The 16898-nt window shown below is 39.8% G+C and overlaps 1 protein-coding gene across 6 annotated transcripts; it reads left to right on the forward strand.

Annotated features, from left to right (window-relative positions):
• Positions 1 to 13401: 13401 nt before the first annotated feature.
• Positions 13402 to 15695, forward strand: LOC147603310 (uncharacterized). Of its 6 annotated transcripts, none has more exons than XM_086796694.1 (4): positions 13402 to 13539; positions 14577 to 14740; positions 14829 to 14922; positions 14996 to 15695. In XM_086796694.1, the coding sequence occupies exons 2-4, from the start codon at positions 14603 to 14605 to the stop codon at positions 15202 to 15204; spliced, it is 441 nt and encodes a 146-aa protein (XP_086652820.1). In that variant the 5' UTR covers positions 13402 to 13539; positions 14577 to 14602; the 3' UTR covers positions 15205 to 15695. The 6 variants fall into 6 exon arrangements, with proteins under 6 accessions (XP_086652820.1, XP_086652821.1, XP_086652822.1 ...); XM_086796695.1 differs by having other exon boundaries at positions 15014 to 15695; XM_086796696.1 differs by having other exon boundaries at positions 15017 to 15695.
• The last annotated feature ends 1203 nt before the right edge of the window (positions 15696 to 16898 follow it).

A 16898-nucleotide genomic window follows, 5' to 3' on the forward strand; every position in this document is an offset into this window, starting at 1 on the left:
TAGCAAGAACAAGACTCTATTGCACAATAGGAGAGTTTTTTATATTATGAGAGATTTTCACTTATATACATGGCCATAAGTGTTCACACTCATTTAAAACTGTGGGGGGCTGGAAGGGCACTTTAGGCTCATAAGAGGCCTAATGCTATTACAATGACTACTCTCATAATATATCCATGAAGTACATCACTTGAGACTTCGTCCTAACTTGCTACACATGCTCTTGAAGCGGAAATTGCCATAAGTGTTTCGTCGGACCATTATGAGTGCCTATCCAAAGTGTAGATTTGGACATCGTTGCTTCATATCTTGAATGTATGACCTTTTGGTTTATCTACCTTGACTCCTTGATGTAAGATAATGGCAATAGCTCTTATTAACCCTAGAAATGGGTTAACAGAGGATCTTTCATGAACAGGTGGTCTCTTAGATATTCTATTTTGGTGAAGGTTTTTTTAACGTCTTGTTTACAAAAGGTCAATCTGTTTCTGATCTATTTGCGAGAGCTCCATTATTCATGGGACAAAAACTGGTACATGCTATGCTCTTTGATCCTCGTTTTGATGTGAATAAGAGCCTACAAGAGGCTTGCCCTATTTGGGTGGAGATCTTAGGTTTGCCACCTTGGCTAAGGTCGGTGCTTGGAGAGCTGGTCGATGCACTAGGACCTGTTATGTATATCCCAAAGGAAGAGGATAGTGGGTGCGTCAGCCAAATAGTGTATGCATCACGTATAATACTTTGGTAGAGACTCCTAAACCTTGACTCGCTCTCAAAGATGATCTGTTTATTGCCTGTATAGAAGAAGCCATTGTTAAACTAACAAGGAAAGGGGGTAGGGAGGGGTCATGGAGATCCTTTACTAATAATGACATGCAAGGAATCATTAGGAGAGTGGGAAAATTAAGAGTTGAGGAGAACAGACATGAAAGGAGGAGATGGTGTGAGCAGTTGGAGCTCCTACAAAAGAAAAGACAAATTGGGAAAATAACTGAGAAGGAGGTTAGCTTGTACATTGGGTGTCAGACATTCCTAAAAAGAGAGGATGATAATCTTGCTCGTGAGAGAGAAAAAGGAATAAGATGGAAATCCTACAGTAACAAGAAGAAACCTGATAGGTATATTTTTAATTTAGCAGCTCAGAAAAAGGAAATAGGGAAATGGTGGGGTAGATTAGGGATTAGAATGGGCAAGAACTGGGGGACATTGATCAGGTGGCCAGGAAGTGGGTGGAATTTCTTGGCTCTACATTGAGTCTCAAGGAAGACTGATCTCAAAGAAGATTCCAAGTAGAGAATAGACTCCTAGGACTGGACAACAAAAGAGTGAAAGCTAACAAGGCCAAATGGTTGGAGAGGGAGGTGGAACAGGATGAATGTTGGTTGGCTCTTCAAAAACTTGGGGAAGAGAAATCTCCTAGTTGGGATGGGTTATCAATAGAGTTTTTCATTGCATTCTAGCCCTCTATCAAGGAACTGGTGTGGGATTTATGTAAGGTTGCCTTTGATATTGGGAGCATGGACAAGGATTTGAAAGAGGGTGTGGTGAAACTAATCCCCAAGTGAGCAGCCTGTAAACAGGTTTAACCATTGGAGACCCATTACTTTGCTCATTGCGGTATACAAAATACTAGCCAAGGTTATTTCTTTGAGGATCACTCTAGTCTCACGAGGTTATATCCAAAAAAAAAGCTTCATTAAAGGGAGATCTATTTATGAGTGACAACATCTTTGCTACCATGTTAGGTAGATAAGTGGCCCAGAAAACATATAAAAAATGCATTATGCTACAGCTTGATTTGGAGAAAGCCTATGGCAGGACTCATTAGTCCTTTGTGGCTAGAGTCATGGAAAGGTTGGGGTTTGGAAACAAGATGGGTACCTGTATTTATACTCTCACAGTGGGTGGTCAGTCTAAAATGCTATTAAATGGAAGATTCGTGGGGGGAGGGTTTAGAGTAGAAGATTTGTGAGATAGGGGTGACTCCTTGCACCCTTGCTATTTGCTATTGCTTCCCATCCCTTTGATTATGGCTTTGGAGGATGCATGTGACAAAGGAAGGGTGTCTGGGTTAGGGGTGGGGAATAGCTGGTTATATAATGTTTTGCATATGATTCATTGCTCTTCTTAAGGGAAGATAATGACAACTTGAGACATGCTCTATGGATTGTGCACAAGTTTGCTGAGGCCTCTGGCTCTCTAGGTGTAATATTCATAAATCTAGGATCATTAGCTTGACTAAAGATAATGACTTTGACCTGGAGAGATGGGATTATGATGTAATAAGGAGGGGTCCGATAATCATACATTTGGGTGTTCCTTTTGGAGTGAAGGTTTCAAAACTGGGCTATTGAGAGATTCCTTTAATAAGCTGAAGAAGTGGAAGGGGGTCAGGGTTCCTTTTCATGACAGGGTGGTCATATGCAATGTGGTGTTAAATGCGTACATTTTGTTTTTATGGCTTGTTCTTGATTTTGGTAAATGCCATTAGAAGAAGATTGTAGGTCCTGCAAGGGACTTCCTATGGGTAAGTGGGGGGGATAATAGAAAAGTGGCAGCCTAGTTAGCCTATAAGATAAGTTGAGCCTACCTAAGAGAGAAGGAGGCATTGGGATTCTGCACTACCCTTTCATACTAAAGCGAGGATAGCTATATAAATCTCCCTAAATGCTTACATCAAGAGGAGACTTGGACCAGGTTGTTAAGGAAACTGGTTGAGGATTATGATGGATGGGATTAGGTTGGAAAGATAAGGTTTTATCTTATGCTCCCCTAAAAATTATAGGTTCTCCCTTGCAAGTTCTTATGTGCTAATTGGAAGGAAGTGTTGGGGTTGGTGAAATGGGATTGTTGTACCAAAGCCACAGGGAACTCTCTATTTAGTCTTGGGACATGGTGGAATCATAAGTTCACTCCTCCTTTGGCCCTTCTGGACATTGGATTAGCTAAGAAGCTGAATAACAAAGGCATGAGGAGATTGGTTGGTTGCTAGGATTGGTCTCTAGTGGGATGGAAGGAGTTGGGATAGCTGAAGGATGAGTTTAGGCTCCAACCAGGGGAATTGAGACATGTATTGGTGGAAGTGGAGAGGGGATGGGTGTCTACTGCATTTGATGAGACTTACTGGCTGAAAGATTAGACTTGGTTTAGTGGAGTCAAACTAGATAAAGGGGTAATTAGGACTCTGTATGAGGAGCTAAACAGGAGTGAAGTGAATGCGTGGTACTGTAATAAAATCTAGTGGGATGGAAGGAGTTGGGATAGCTGAAGGATGAGTTTAGGCTCCAACCAGGGGAATTGCAACTGGTGAGACATGTATTGGTGGAAGTGGAGAGGGGATGGGTGTCTACTGCATTTGATGAGACTTGCTGGCTGAAAGATTAGACTTGGTTTAGTGGAGTCAAACTGGATAAAGGGGTAATTAGGACTCTGTATGAGGAGCTAAACAGGAGTGAAGTGAATGCGTGGTACTGTAATAAAATCTGGAGGGTGAATTATAATTCTAGTATCTAGATAAAGAGATGGAAGATGTTACGAGAAGTGGATATTCCTGTGAAAGCTCAGATTTTCTTGTGGAGAGTGTGTATGCGAGCTTTTCCTATTAGGTATAAACTTTTACAAAGAAACTTCACCTCTAGGATTTTCCCTAGATGCAGATTAGCATTGGAGGATGTAAGACATGCTTTTTTTGGGACCGTTCAGCTATTAGAGGGACCTGGGGCAAGATTGGGAAATGGGTTTCAAGTAGCATAGGGATGCAAGAGTATTGTGGGGACTTGGTGTTGGGAAGATTGTCTGTAGTTGATGGGGTTGCTAATTTGGTTTTTAGTATTATTAGATATTGTTATCTCTCGGAGATATGGAACTCTTGGAATAGTATAATATTTCAGAAAGAGGCTTGCCAAGGGGTTGATGTGATATAATTGATGCATAGATATGTATATAAGTGTTGGTCTGTACATTATGTTAAAAAATGAATGATGGTGTTGTGGTGCACCTGATCTAGGCCTTACAGTATGGGATTAGATGATCTGATCTCTGGCAATAGAGACTCTTGTACATACTTGGTTTTCCTAATAGATGTCGTCATGTGGCAGGGCTATACATGTCTAGATTTGAAGGCAAACCTACCTAATTTTGGGCCAAAGACAAAGAGATGGTATTTGAAGGAGAAGTAGCTAGTCTATACATTTGTTGCCTTTATTGAGAACCCTTTGGGTAGAAGACTAGTGGTGAAAGTATGGACTAAAGGAGTGTACATGGAGAAGCAATACCCAAAAGGATGCACCTCAGAGGCTATGATTTCTGCTTATATGCAACTAGGTTATCATAATTCTTGGGAGAAATCCTCCTTTATTTGGGAGGATGAGAGGTGGGATTTGATATGTAGTTTGTTAAATAGTGAAATGGTGGGAGTTTAGGAAGTGAATGAGGGCATGAGAAAAACCCAAACCACCCACAAACCATAGCTAAAACAGATGGAAGAACCCTAACACAAGGACAACAAAAGAAACCAAGAGCAACAAGAGAAAGGATGCAAAGAGCAAAAACGGAAAGGAGAAGAGGCCACAAATTACCTGGCCAGCCCCCATAGCCGTGCAGACAAAGGCCACTCATTCCACAGGCCAAGGCGCCATGCTCACGATAGCCATGCATACGAACACCAATGAGGAGGGAGCAATGTATATCACTGTCATGCATGCATTGGATCCTCCCCCTCATTTACTCACCCTACCCCCACTAACCACAGCCCCCACTTATTACACTCTTCCCTAATGTTTTAGCCTAAGGTTTATCCACCACCATGTAATACATGAATATTTACAAAAAAAGATGTTGGGTGCATTATGACTAAGATACAAAAGACACATAAATTAACGCATGCATTAATTATTGACTAAGATACAAAAGGCAGCCCATTATATGACCAAGGGTGTTTACACACTAGAGTGTAGCCCACCCTAGAAATAAGGGGATCCCTAGGATTGCCTCTCATGATCTTCAAGTGTTTACACATGTCTCCTACCCAATCCTAGTTAGCTGGCACCTCACGCCCATTCTTTTTCTACTCATGTACTAGAAATCGCTTGGTAACAAGTTGACACTTTTGAACTAATCAAATGGTTTCTTCAAGAAGACGTGTAAAGAATATTTAAATTGGAGAGAAAAAAAAAGAAATTTGGGGGGTGCTTGAGTGCGATCATATCCTCTACTACGTGTCACGCATGCGAGGTGCGAGTGGGCGAGTGGTGATATTAATTGGCTCATGTGATTGCATGACTTGTGTACGTCGACAAGTGGTCGGCATATCGCGTCTTGCATGACGGTTGCTTCTAGTGGTTGTTGGCTCCTTCGTGAGGATGAAGGGGCGATTGGATGGGGAGATTGGGACCCAGAGGCTAAGGAGGAGATGAAGCGAAGAGGGGAGGAGGATGAGGCTGTCTGTGTCAAAAGGAAATGTGTCCCTGATTGGCTTAACAAACGTCTGTGTAATCACATTAAAGAAAAGGTATGCTTGAAGCTAAGCCAAGAATTCATCAAAAGCCAAGTATGATTACTCTCTATGTGTAGTGTGTTCTTGTTCTGTCCAGGTAAACCCCCGTCGGGAGAACTAGGTAGATGGCTACAGGAATCTATCTTGCATGATTGTGCTATTTCTAAGATCTTCTACCTTGGGAAGGGATTTTTCAATGTTTTGTTTATCAAAGGGGAACTGTTTGCCAAGGGCCCTTTGTTCTTTGGTCAGAGGTTAATTCATGTCTTTCCCTTCGACCCTCTTTTTGATGTTAATAAAAGTATGCAAAATGTGTATCCTGTTTGGGTCGAGGTGATAGGTTTGCCCCCTTGGCTGAGACCAGCTTTGCGTGATATTTCTCAATCTCTTGGCCCAGTGCTGTTTGTCCCTGGTGATGAGGTAGGCGAAAAACAAGGGAGCAGTGTATATATCACATGGAATCCATTTATTGAGACTCCTAAATCTATTAAAGTTGACTTAGGTCAATTAGGGAAACTAGAACTAAGTCTTAAATTTGGTGCATTCCCTGGAGCTTGTTTTAGGTGCGAGGCTTTTGGGCATATTGCCAAAGACTGTCCAACAGTGGAGACCCCAAGAGAGGATCTTAAAGAGGAGTATAGGGGAGGAAATGATAAGGAGAAGGGTCTGTTGGAGTCTGAGAAAGTTGATCCTAAGGGGAAGGAAGCGATGATAGATTCTGGGGAGAATGAGAAGAAAAGAGGTTGGGATAAAGTCAAGTCTAGAACCAATGTAAGGCAGAGTAAAGGTGAAGCTAGGAAAGCTCTGAATAGTAGAAGCTACGAGAGTAGGAGAAATGGGAGGGGGGAGGATCAGAATTCTATTATTTTTTCTAACCCCTTTAGTCCACTTCTTGAGAGAGATAACTCCTTTTTGGTAGATCAATGCCCTGATAAAGCTCTTAGTGAATCTAGAAAGGAGGTTAATCTGGCTGAGAGTAGTCAGAAGGATTGTGTGGAAGTGGAAATGGTTTTGGAAACTCCATTATCATGATGAATCTTAAAGAGCTAAAAGAAGGTACTTGGAATGTGAAAGGGATCAAAGACAAAAAGAAATATAGCATTTTTTGGGATCTAGGGAAGTCTTGGGACTTATTTGTTTTAGCTGTTCAGGAACATAACCTTTTTGGTAACATTTCAAAGATTCATTGCTTTGGGGAATGGGATATATTTTATGGTGGCATCAAGTCAAGTTTTAGTGGGGTTATGACTATAGTTAAGAGGGATCTTAGTCCTAGCATTATAGCTAATCATCCAGAGGGAAGGATTTTGATAGTAGAGATCATTGTTAATGGGGGTGAGAGAATATGCAGAGATCATTTAACATCTATGAGGCTCACAATCACAAGGTTAGGAGATGCATGTGGGATTGGATTGCTGGGGCAAATGTTCAAGTACCTTGTGTTCTCTTAGGAGACTTTAATATGGTAGAAAGAGTGGTGGATAGATGTTAGAAGGGGCCTAGGACTTAAAGATAGTTGGTATCTTGGGGACTAGAGAGATAAGCTAGGCCATACATATTTTCGTCTTCAATATATTTCCTCAGCATCAAGAATTGATAGAGTTTTCTTTAGTCAACAGGCTTCTTGGGTGCCTCACACTTTGAGGGTGACTGTGGATTACAGCTCTACTTTATCTGACCATCTCCTTTAATGTGGGGTTGGTCTCACTGTGATGGGTATGGTATGGACTTATCTCATTATCCCACTAGAAAATTGAGAGATAATAATTTACTTTTGAAAGATCCTCTCTTTGTGGAATATACAGAAGCAACCCATCAATAACTTAAAAAGGAGAAGGGGAGCTGAGGGCTCTTGGAAACAATTTTCCAATGAGATGCAAGGTGTCATTAGGGCTGTGGGTAAACTGGGAGCTGAGGAAAGGAGAGGTGAGGTGAGAAAAAAAATGGTGTGCTCTTCTAGAAGAGTTGCTGTTAAAAAGACAAACTGTTGGGTTGGATTTTGATGACACTGAGCTATACTTTAACTATCAAGCTAATATCAAAATGGAGGAAGATAAATTCTTTAGAGATCATGAATATTGGACCAAAAAGAGTCTCTTCAGCAATAAAAAGAAACTTGACAATAAGTTTTTTAAACTATCCAAGAATAAAAGTGACAGAGTGATGGGGGGGGTGCATTTTAGATGAGGATGGCACTCCTCTAAATGACTCCAAACTGTTTGCTCTGAAATGGGTCAATTTTTTGGGGTCTACATTGAGTCTGAAAGAAGATTACTCTTTGAGGAGGTTCCAAGCTAAAAATAGGCTGCTTGGTCTTCTTAATTAGAAAATGGATTCTGATAAATCTAAATGGTCAAAAAGGGATATTGAGATGGATGAGTGTTGGTGTGCTCTACTAAAGTTGGGCAGGGAGAAGGCTCCTAGGTGGGATGGTCTTTCAACTGAGTTCTTTATAACCTTTTGGCCCTCTTTAAAAGAGGTGGTGACTGACATTTGTAAGAAAGCCTTCAAATTTCGTCACTGGGACAAGGCCTTTAAAGAAGGATTGGTGAAACTTATTCCCAAAAAGACTGCTTGCAACAACAGGTTTGGGCATTGGAGGCCTATCACCTTACTGACTGTGATGTATAAAATTTTAGCTAAGGTGCTTGCTATCAGAATTACCCCTGTGTTGTAAGAGATTATTTCAAAAAAACAACATGGCTTTATTAAAGGCAGATCCATTTATGACATCTTTGCTGCTCTATTGGGTAGAAATGTGGCCATTAAAACTCAGCAGAAATGTATCATGATGCAACTAGATCTTGAGAAAGCATATGATAGGATACAGTGGTCATTTATTGCTACAGAGTGATGGAAAGAATGGGGTTTGGTACCATAATGGCTACTTGCATCTATTCTCTTTCCTTGGGTGGTTACTCTAATGTACTTCTTAATGGAAGAATAGTAGGGGGCTTTGAAATCAATAGGTTAGTCAGACAGGGGCGCCCTTTAGCCCCCCTACTGCTTGCTATGGCTTCTCATCCTCTGATCATATCACTTGAGCTGGCATGTAGGGAAGGCAAGATTACTGGCTTAAAAATCAAACATAGTGAGCAACTGATCATTCAGTGCTTTGCTGATGATTCTCTATTATTTTTAAAAGCTGAGAATAGCAATGTGAGAATGGCCTTAAATATTGTTCAGGATTTTGCTAATGCCTTAGATTCTAAATGCAATATTCTAAAATCTAGGATCATAAGCTTGACAGAGGATAATGATTTTGATCTTCAGAGATGGGGATGCGAGGTAGTACAAAAGGGTCACATTGTGAGACTGCTTGGAGTTCCCTTTGGGGTGGGTCTTACTATAATAAACAATTGGTCATGTGGGCCATAAATAGGTTTGTTGAGAAATTAAAGAAGTGGGAAGGTTTGAGAGTCCCCTTTCATATTAGAATTGATTTATGCAACTTAGTGTTGAATGCCTATGTTATGTTTCTAAGTCCACTGCTTAAATTTGGGAAGTGTCACTAGAAGGAGATTATTGGTCCTATCATGGATTTCTTATGGAGAAATGATGTAGGTAAGAAAAGAGTTCTTGCATGGTTGGCTTGGGAAAAATTGGCAGTGCCCAAAAATGAAGGAGGCATTGGTAGCATACATCTGCCCACCCATTATGATGCTAGAAGGAGCTTGATGTTACCTAGGATGCTGTCTCAAATCTCCACTTGGTCCTTGATGATAAGGGAGATGGTGGAACTGACTGAGGTTTGGCCAGAGGGAGATGGGGGACTTAACTTGGATAGACAAATTGTTTTCAGTTGCTTCGTTGAAAATTTCATGCCTTGATTTCTGCAAAATGCTCTGCAACAACAGCTGGAAAGAGAATCTGAGCCTTATGGTTTGGGATGGTGGAGGGAGAGTGTCTGGGAATTCCATGTTGTCACTTGGGTTATGGTGGACTCACAAGTTTGATCCTCCTCTTGTAGCATTGGATATTGAGGTGGCTAAGTGCCTTAATAACAAAGGTATTAAACACCTAGCTGATTGTTGGGATAGTAACGCTGCTGGATGGAAAAAGTTAAATTTATTATCCTTGGAGTTTCAGCTAACCAAAAAACAGAGAGACTTGATGATGCATGTGTTGGAGTTGCTCTGCAAGGTGAGTTATGTTCCATAGCCACATATATTTCAGTCTGGATCAAGGATTGGGCATGGTCCAATGGGGTCAAACTGAAGGTGGTAAAACTAAAGACATTTATGCACTTATGAGGAAGGGAGATGCTAATGCTATGTACTGTAATAAAACATGGAATGTAAAGTGGAGTGTTGTGTTGAAAATACAAGTGAATAGGGTGTGTGCGGGAACAAGCCCTTGGTTAGAGGATGTAAAAGAGAATGAGTAAATGTGAAAGAACCTGTGAAAAGGTGAGAAGAATCTACTGGGAGAGAATAAAGGGTAGCATGAGAAGATTTAGGAAGTGTGGAGATATTCTGGGAGATATTTTGGGAAAAGTGAAGAGGTGGAGAGAATCAGGAAAAAGAGGTGGAGAGAATCAGGAAAAGTGAAGAGGTGGAGTGAATCATGGAGAAATCAGTGGGATTTGATGCTTGATGTAAACTCTATAAATTGAGGCATAGCCCTAATGAGAATTTGCTGGTTTTTGAGTATCCATGCCTACATTAATTATTTGCTAATCACTTTGTTAATAATGTTGATTCTAGTGTTTGATCCACCATAGCTCATCACAATGCTCAAATTTCAACATGGTATCAGAGCCATGCCTAGAATCCATCAGGTTTATGAGCCCATTATTTAATTAATCAAGATTAGTAGATAATTAGAAAATAATCAAAGTTTTAGTTATTTTTCACTTCACCTCTGTACCCCCAGCCAGTGGAGGATCTCATTCACCTTGCACACTCACAATTAGCTTAAACCCTTCTAGCACATGGTAGCCAACCCATTTCTCTTCAAGCTCATCCAAACAAAAGCGCAAACCGCCAAGCAACGAGGGAGAATTTGCGATTTTTGCTGGCGCCTTTTTTCTGAGGAGTTTTTGACATTACTACTTCCACAAATCAAAGGTCTCTAATTCCTCTTAGCCCAAGGTGTTTTCAAGCATGCTCTACAAGCTGGTGAAGACAGAATTTAGTTTCATCAAGTCTACAGTGAGATCCAAGCTCTTCATCAAATCTGCCAGGTGACTTTGGTAAAACAGAGATTAAGATTTCAATATTTGGTCAAATCTTGTGTTTATTGGCTTAATCCTCTACTAGACTCATTGCTATTGATGGATTTGAAAGCATTTGAGCTCATTTGAAGTCTAAGGCACCAGATCTGGACTCCCCGCATACTCTGTTTTTTGCACACAAAATAGTGGATTAATTTACTAATCCATGATTAATCAATGCTAATCACTGTATTTTGGTGCAATTGAGGATTTAAATTAACCATTAGGTATCTGATACAGATCCCTATAACTTCAGATTTCAATTCGGAGTTGGTTTGATACTCCAACCATCCCGTACAAATTGGTTACCCTTGATTTAATGTAATTTCTGAGAAAATTGTGCTGAAAAAATTGTGATAATCATCATTTTGCATTTAACCCTTGGTTAATGCCTATAAATCTCACTCAAAATCAAGATTATTCACAGCCAGAGTTGCATTTTGGAACGTGCATAAGAATGAATGCTATACGCATTATGTATTGGGCACATTGCATCAATGTAAATATGGGATCAGACACTGCCCTTGTCCAGAATAAGGCAAGAGGTAAGACCTCCCGCATAAATTTGGGTTTGCATTGCATAATGACACAAGATGAACATCAAAAGCCCAAAGGAACTGTTAGCAAAACATTGAAACATGTTGCTCACATGGAGCAAGAAGTCCTGACGGACAAGCTCATGGCCCCAGCCATGAAAGAAGAAGAATATCTCTTTCCAAGAGGAAGATCCACACCAAGAAAATCTAAAGAAAGCATTGAAGGAAGACATGGACACGAGAAGAGAAGCTGCCCCAAGAAGACTGAAAGAAGAGAAATACATGGACGCGTGGAGAGAAGCTGCCACGACAAGAAGACTGAAGACAAGAGAAGATGTGAGGCTCCAAAGAGTGAGGAGCCATGTGAAAATCTCTGAGAGAGAGAGAGAGAGAGACCCCACAACCCAATGTAACCTGCCCCAACAAAGTAAAACCACCTCTGAGCCACCAATGATGTAGGCCACGTGGTAGATGTATGTGTGAGCACTTTAGTCAAGGTCGCGGGCACTTATAGTAGCCTTGGACACATAGAGAGAGAGAGAGTGTGTCAAGGACTATGGAGTTTAGGGACTTGAGGCACTGGTCGCGGGCTATCAAGTAAGAGGGAAACTTGGTATAGGGTCCAGGTGTGCTAGAGAGTATTCACTTGAGGGGAGGTGTTGAAAATACAAGTGAATAGGGTGTGTGCGACGAGAACAAGCCCTTGGTTAGAGGATGTAAAAGAGAATGAGTAAATGTGAAAGAACCTGTGAGTGAAAAGGTGAGAAGAATCTACTGGGAGAGAATAAAGGGTAGCATGAGAAGATTTAGGAAGTGTAAAGATATTCTGGGAAAAGTGAAGAGGTGGAGAGAATCAGGGAAAAGAGGTGGAGTGAATCATGGAGAAATCAGTGGGATTTGATCCTTGATGTAAACTCTATAAATTGAGGCATAGTCCTAATGAGAATTTGCTGGTTTTTGAGTATCCATGACTACATTAATCTATTTGTTAATTATCCACTAATTACATCTTAATTATTTGCTAATCACTTTATTAATGATGTTGATTCTAGTGTTTGATCCACCATAGCTCATCACAATGCTCAAATTTCAACATGTTGCAAGTTGGAAAAAGAGATGGCATATGATATGGAACTCTCATATGCCCAGAAAATTCCAGGTTTTTTTGTGGAAGGTTTGTATGTGGGCACTTCCTATTGGGTATAAGCTGCAGAAAAGAAACATGGCTAGTGGTGTATGCCCTAGATGCAGGTCTTCTCTAGAAAGTGGTAAGCACCTATTTTGGGATTGCCCTGCCCTAAGGCCCTTACTGACTAGATGGATACAGAAGGGATTAAATATGCATTTTTTTTGGGAGGATTGGCTTCTTGGGAAATGGGCAATTAATGATGAATGCAATGGATTGGTTTTTAACATTATTAGAGCTTGCACCTTATGGGAAATTTGGACCAGCAGAAATGATATAGTTTTTTTGAAGACTACTTGTACACGATTGCAGGAGTTGATGTATAAATGTATTTGCATGTGTTGGTCTATCTGTAATGTAAATAAAATCTGGTATGTGGAGCTGGATGTGCTGATTCAGAACTTACAGAGGAATATCTCATAATTATGTCCCCTTTATATTGTCTGAGCTTCATACATACTTGGGGTTGTTCCCTAATGTGGACTTGCTGGTTGTAGGTGAGATGTTGGATCGAGAAGAAAAGGCTCCCCAGATTTGGGCCTAAAACACAGAGATGGTACTGTAAGGAAAAGAAAAAGGATCATACTTTCATGGCTTTTATTGAGAAGCCAGTTGGCACAAGACCTACTGTTAAGGTGTGGTCTAAACACGGAGGGCTGCTGGAAAAACAATCTTCCTGAGGCTGTACTACTGAGGCTATGATGGAGGCTTGTTTACTGCTGGAATATCAGATTTCTTGGGATCAATCCAGTTTTTCATGTGAAGATGATAGATGGGATTTCCTTTGTAAAATTCTAAACGAGATCAAAAAGGAGTTACGAATAGTGTGGATGTGGTTGTGAGAAAATCGGGTGTGGGTGTGATATATGTTGATGGTCTTACTTTCAATAGTTAATATATATACATTATTGTTCCCAAAAAAAGAGAGGGAGAGAGTAGAGGTTCTTTCAGCCAATCACATAATTGGGTCTGACCTATGTTTAAACACATGTTGCAGCGGTTTGGGCGGGCTATAGTGTGTGAGCCCTAAGATACAAAAGACCCCATTAATATGAACGCACGAAGGTCAGTCGCCCTAAAACAGTTGCTGCGTCCATACCTGACTCAGGTAGCATCTCTCCCTCTCTCTCTCTCTCTCTCTCTCTCATAATTAATAGTTTTCGTTCTGTATTCGATTAGACATAATGGAAGACGTTTAAAACCCTTCTCGGAAGAATCTACATAGACTAGCAAGCATGGATAAAATCAAGAAAGCATATGTATCCATATATCTGAATATGTATGTGTGTGTGTGTGTGTGAGAGAGAGAGAGAGAGAGAGAAGGCATATGTATCTATATATTTGAATATTTATGTATGCGTGCGTGCGTGTGTGTGTGGTGAGAGAGAGAGAGAGAGAGAGAGAGAGAGAGAAGGCATATGTATCTATGTATTTGAATATGTATGTTTGTGTGTGTGTGTGTGAGAGAGAGAGAGAGAGAGAGAGAAGGCATATGTATCTATATATTTGAATATGTATGTATGTGTGTGTGGGGTATGTATCTATATATTTGAATATGTATGTGTGTGTGTGTGTGGTGAGAGACGGTGAGAGAGAGAGAGACGATATATATATCATATAAATTAATATATATATCTCTATTATAACATTATATATATATGTATATGTATATATATATGCATATACATATACATATACATATAGATATATATATATATATATATATATATATATATATGTATATATATATATATATATATCTATATGTATATGTACATATAGATATATATATATATATATATATATATATATGTATATATATATATATATATATATATATATGTATGTATGTATGTATGTATGTATGTATATGTTTTGAAGCGTGTCTTGATGCAACCCTATGGTGATAGTGCATTGATAACCCATTTCCTTTGGCGATGGTTACCCTCCTTGCTGTGATGAGATTAGTGAAATCGGCCATGTTTTTTATGTTTTATTGTTTGTTATGATGGGCAAGAAACCTCTTCTTATGGTTATCATATATTGAAGTTTAAGCTGCTACATAATGACAAAAAATGATCAGCAAAACTGAAGTTTCAAATGTGAGAGAACATGTACCTAACAGTTAGGAGCCTTGACCTGCAGATGTAACGTCGCGGCTAAGATGCGAGATGATAAGTGAACGTCTCATGAATGCGCAAGAGCCTAAGAAGAGGAGAAGAATAGAACCCCTTCATGATCAACGCTCCACTTCAAAAGGTCTTGTAGTAAAGTATGACCAGCAAGGGAACACATTGCAGAATGAGCAGGTATATATCTTCAGATATCCTTCAAGATGGGTGCCCTTTGATGGCAAGGATCTTTGCCTTAATATGCACGATTCATTATCTTTTCAAGGGATCTTGTATAACATCAAAATCTTACCAGTTTGAAGTAGACATGGAGATGGAATCACCTTGCCCGAGTGCGCGAGCACCTATTGAGAGGAAAGGTAAGGCTATGTTCATGATTTGCACATTCTGAATTGCAAGATGACAAGCGCTCACAGTCTCCAACATTTGTAGTCCTTGTCTTGATCTTAGAAGAAACACCTAAAAAAGAGCAAGAAGATCTTGTGGACAGAATGGATGTTGATGGTCAGAAGGTGTCTAAAGAAGCTCAAAGATACATGGAAGAAGGCAAGACTAACAAAAATAGTGATGCAGACGACAACCGTAAGTCCGCATGGCATTGTTTTTATAAAAGGAAAGTAGACTTTGCATGCTCTGTCTAGCCTTGTCTGGTGTCCCTAAATGCACATGCCTTGTTGTCCTCCCCTGTTCAAAACTTGGATAATCAGCCATTTGACTCTCCTAATGGTTGTAAACACATCATGACTTTACCTATTGCTCGGCTTGTGGCCTTATAAGTTGCCTGGACCTTGTGCAAAACTTAAACCAAGTCGGTTGTATCTGGAATGCAAGATAACACACGTCGTTGACACCACCTACAACCTATGTTAGATAGCAGTTGATGATTTCTCCCAGGACAAGGGCTCACAACATGTTCATGGCCACCCCAAAAGGTGACATGACGACGTACTCCTGCACAGTTCTGTCCACATGGCACTCTAGCACAGTAGGTGCATGTGACACTATTGTATACCTAGTGATTTGTCTAAAGAGTTGGAAAGTAGACTAAGGAATAAGTGCCTTGTGGAGAAGGAGGAGTGTAAAACACCCAAAACTTAACTTGTGGGCATGTTTATGAGTTGATTTCTCTACACTTTTATGGGCTTTACATGCTTTTCTTAATTTATGAGCTCTTCTTGTTTTCTTTTCCTCTTGTGGATGTTTATTTGCTCTACTTTGTGAAACACATCGTTGGAGTCGTTAGTTTCATGGTGCTTGGGAGTGTGGTGTGTGCTTGAGATTGGAGATTGATGTGAGTGGTGGGAAGCTTGCATATAAAGGGAGGTGCTTTCTTTTGCTGTTTTTTTTTCCTTGGGTGTTGAGTTGGCTTGGATATAGGAAGTGAGTGAAGCTCGGAAGAAGAGGGAGAGATGAGCATTCACCACTTAATGTTCTCATTCACACCATTTACTCAAGATGCAAGACAAGAAGCATGTAGGCCTATGTAACTCAATTCTTGGATTCTTTTAAGGAATAGTGAGCACGCATGCAAAAAGTCTCCAAGGGTGGATTAGCTATCAATTAAAGTAGATAGGTTTGGAGTAGTGGAAAAGAATGCTATAGTAGTAGGTGTAAGAAGAATTGTGGTGTTGCTTATCTCTCATATCAATCAAGTCTGAGCTCTTTTAGGATAAAGCTAGAAGAGGAATAGATTGAATTAGCAACTGTTGGGTCACCTTAGACCTTGTACAACCCATCACAGGAATGTAGCTAACTTTGTCATATTAATCAAGTGCGAGCTCCTCTAGGTGAAAGCTAGAAGAGGAATAGATTGAACTAGCAACCATTGGGTCACCTTACACCTTGTACACAACCTAGCACAGGAGTGTAGCTAACCGTGAGAAAGATATTTGTGTTCTTAATAAGTGGATTAATACCATATTCTAGCTCACAAACCAACACCTTGTCTATTTCATATTGTGAGGCAAACCTTGGTATTATCTTCTCTTTCTTTTTAAAGCTGCAAACTCTTACATACTATTACATATATTTATTATTTTAATAAATATATTTCACTAATTGTGATGGAAGTTAAAACACATGTTTTTTATCAAGAGAATAATGTACTTTAAGAAATTATTCTGAACAATTAGTTGGTAACTTAAAATATGCAATTAAATTGATCTTCAAGAAAAGCACCTATCATTGAGTTATGTAGCAAGAAATGAAATAATATATTTACCATTTTTGGCTTAAAACACAATTAAATTGGGCAAGTCTAAAAACCTTATCTAATTGTTAAAATAAGAGGGTTTTTATAAAAAGAACTCTTTACCAATATGTTCTTAACCGAAAA

Source organism: Cibotium barometz, chromosome 64 (genome assembly GCF_041138505.1).
Source record: "Cibotium barometz isolate CiBa-2024 chromosome 64, ASM4113850v1, whole genome shotgun sequence".
NCBI lineage: Eukaryota > Viridiplantae > Streptophyta > Polypodiopsida > Cyatheales > Cibotiaceae > Cibotium > Cibotium barometz.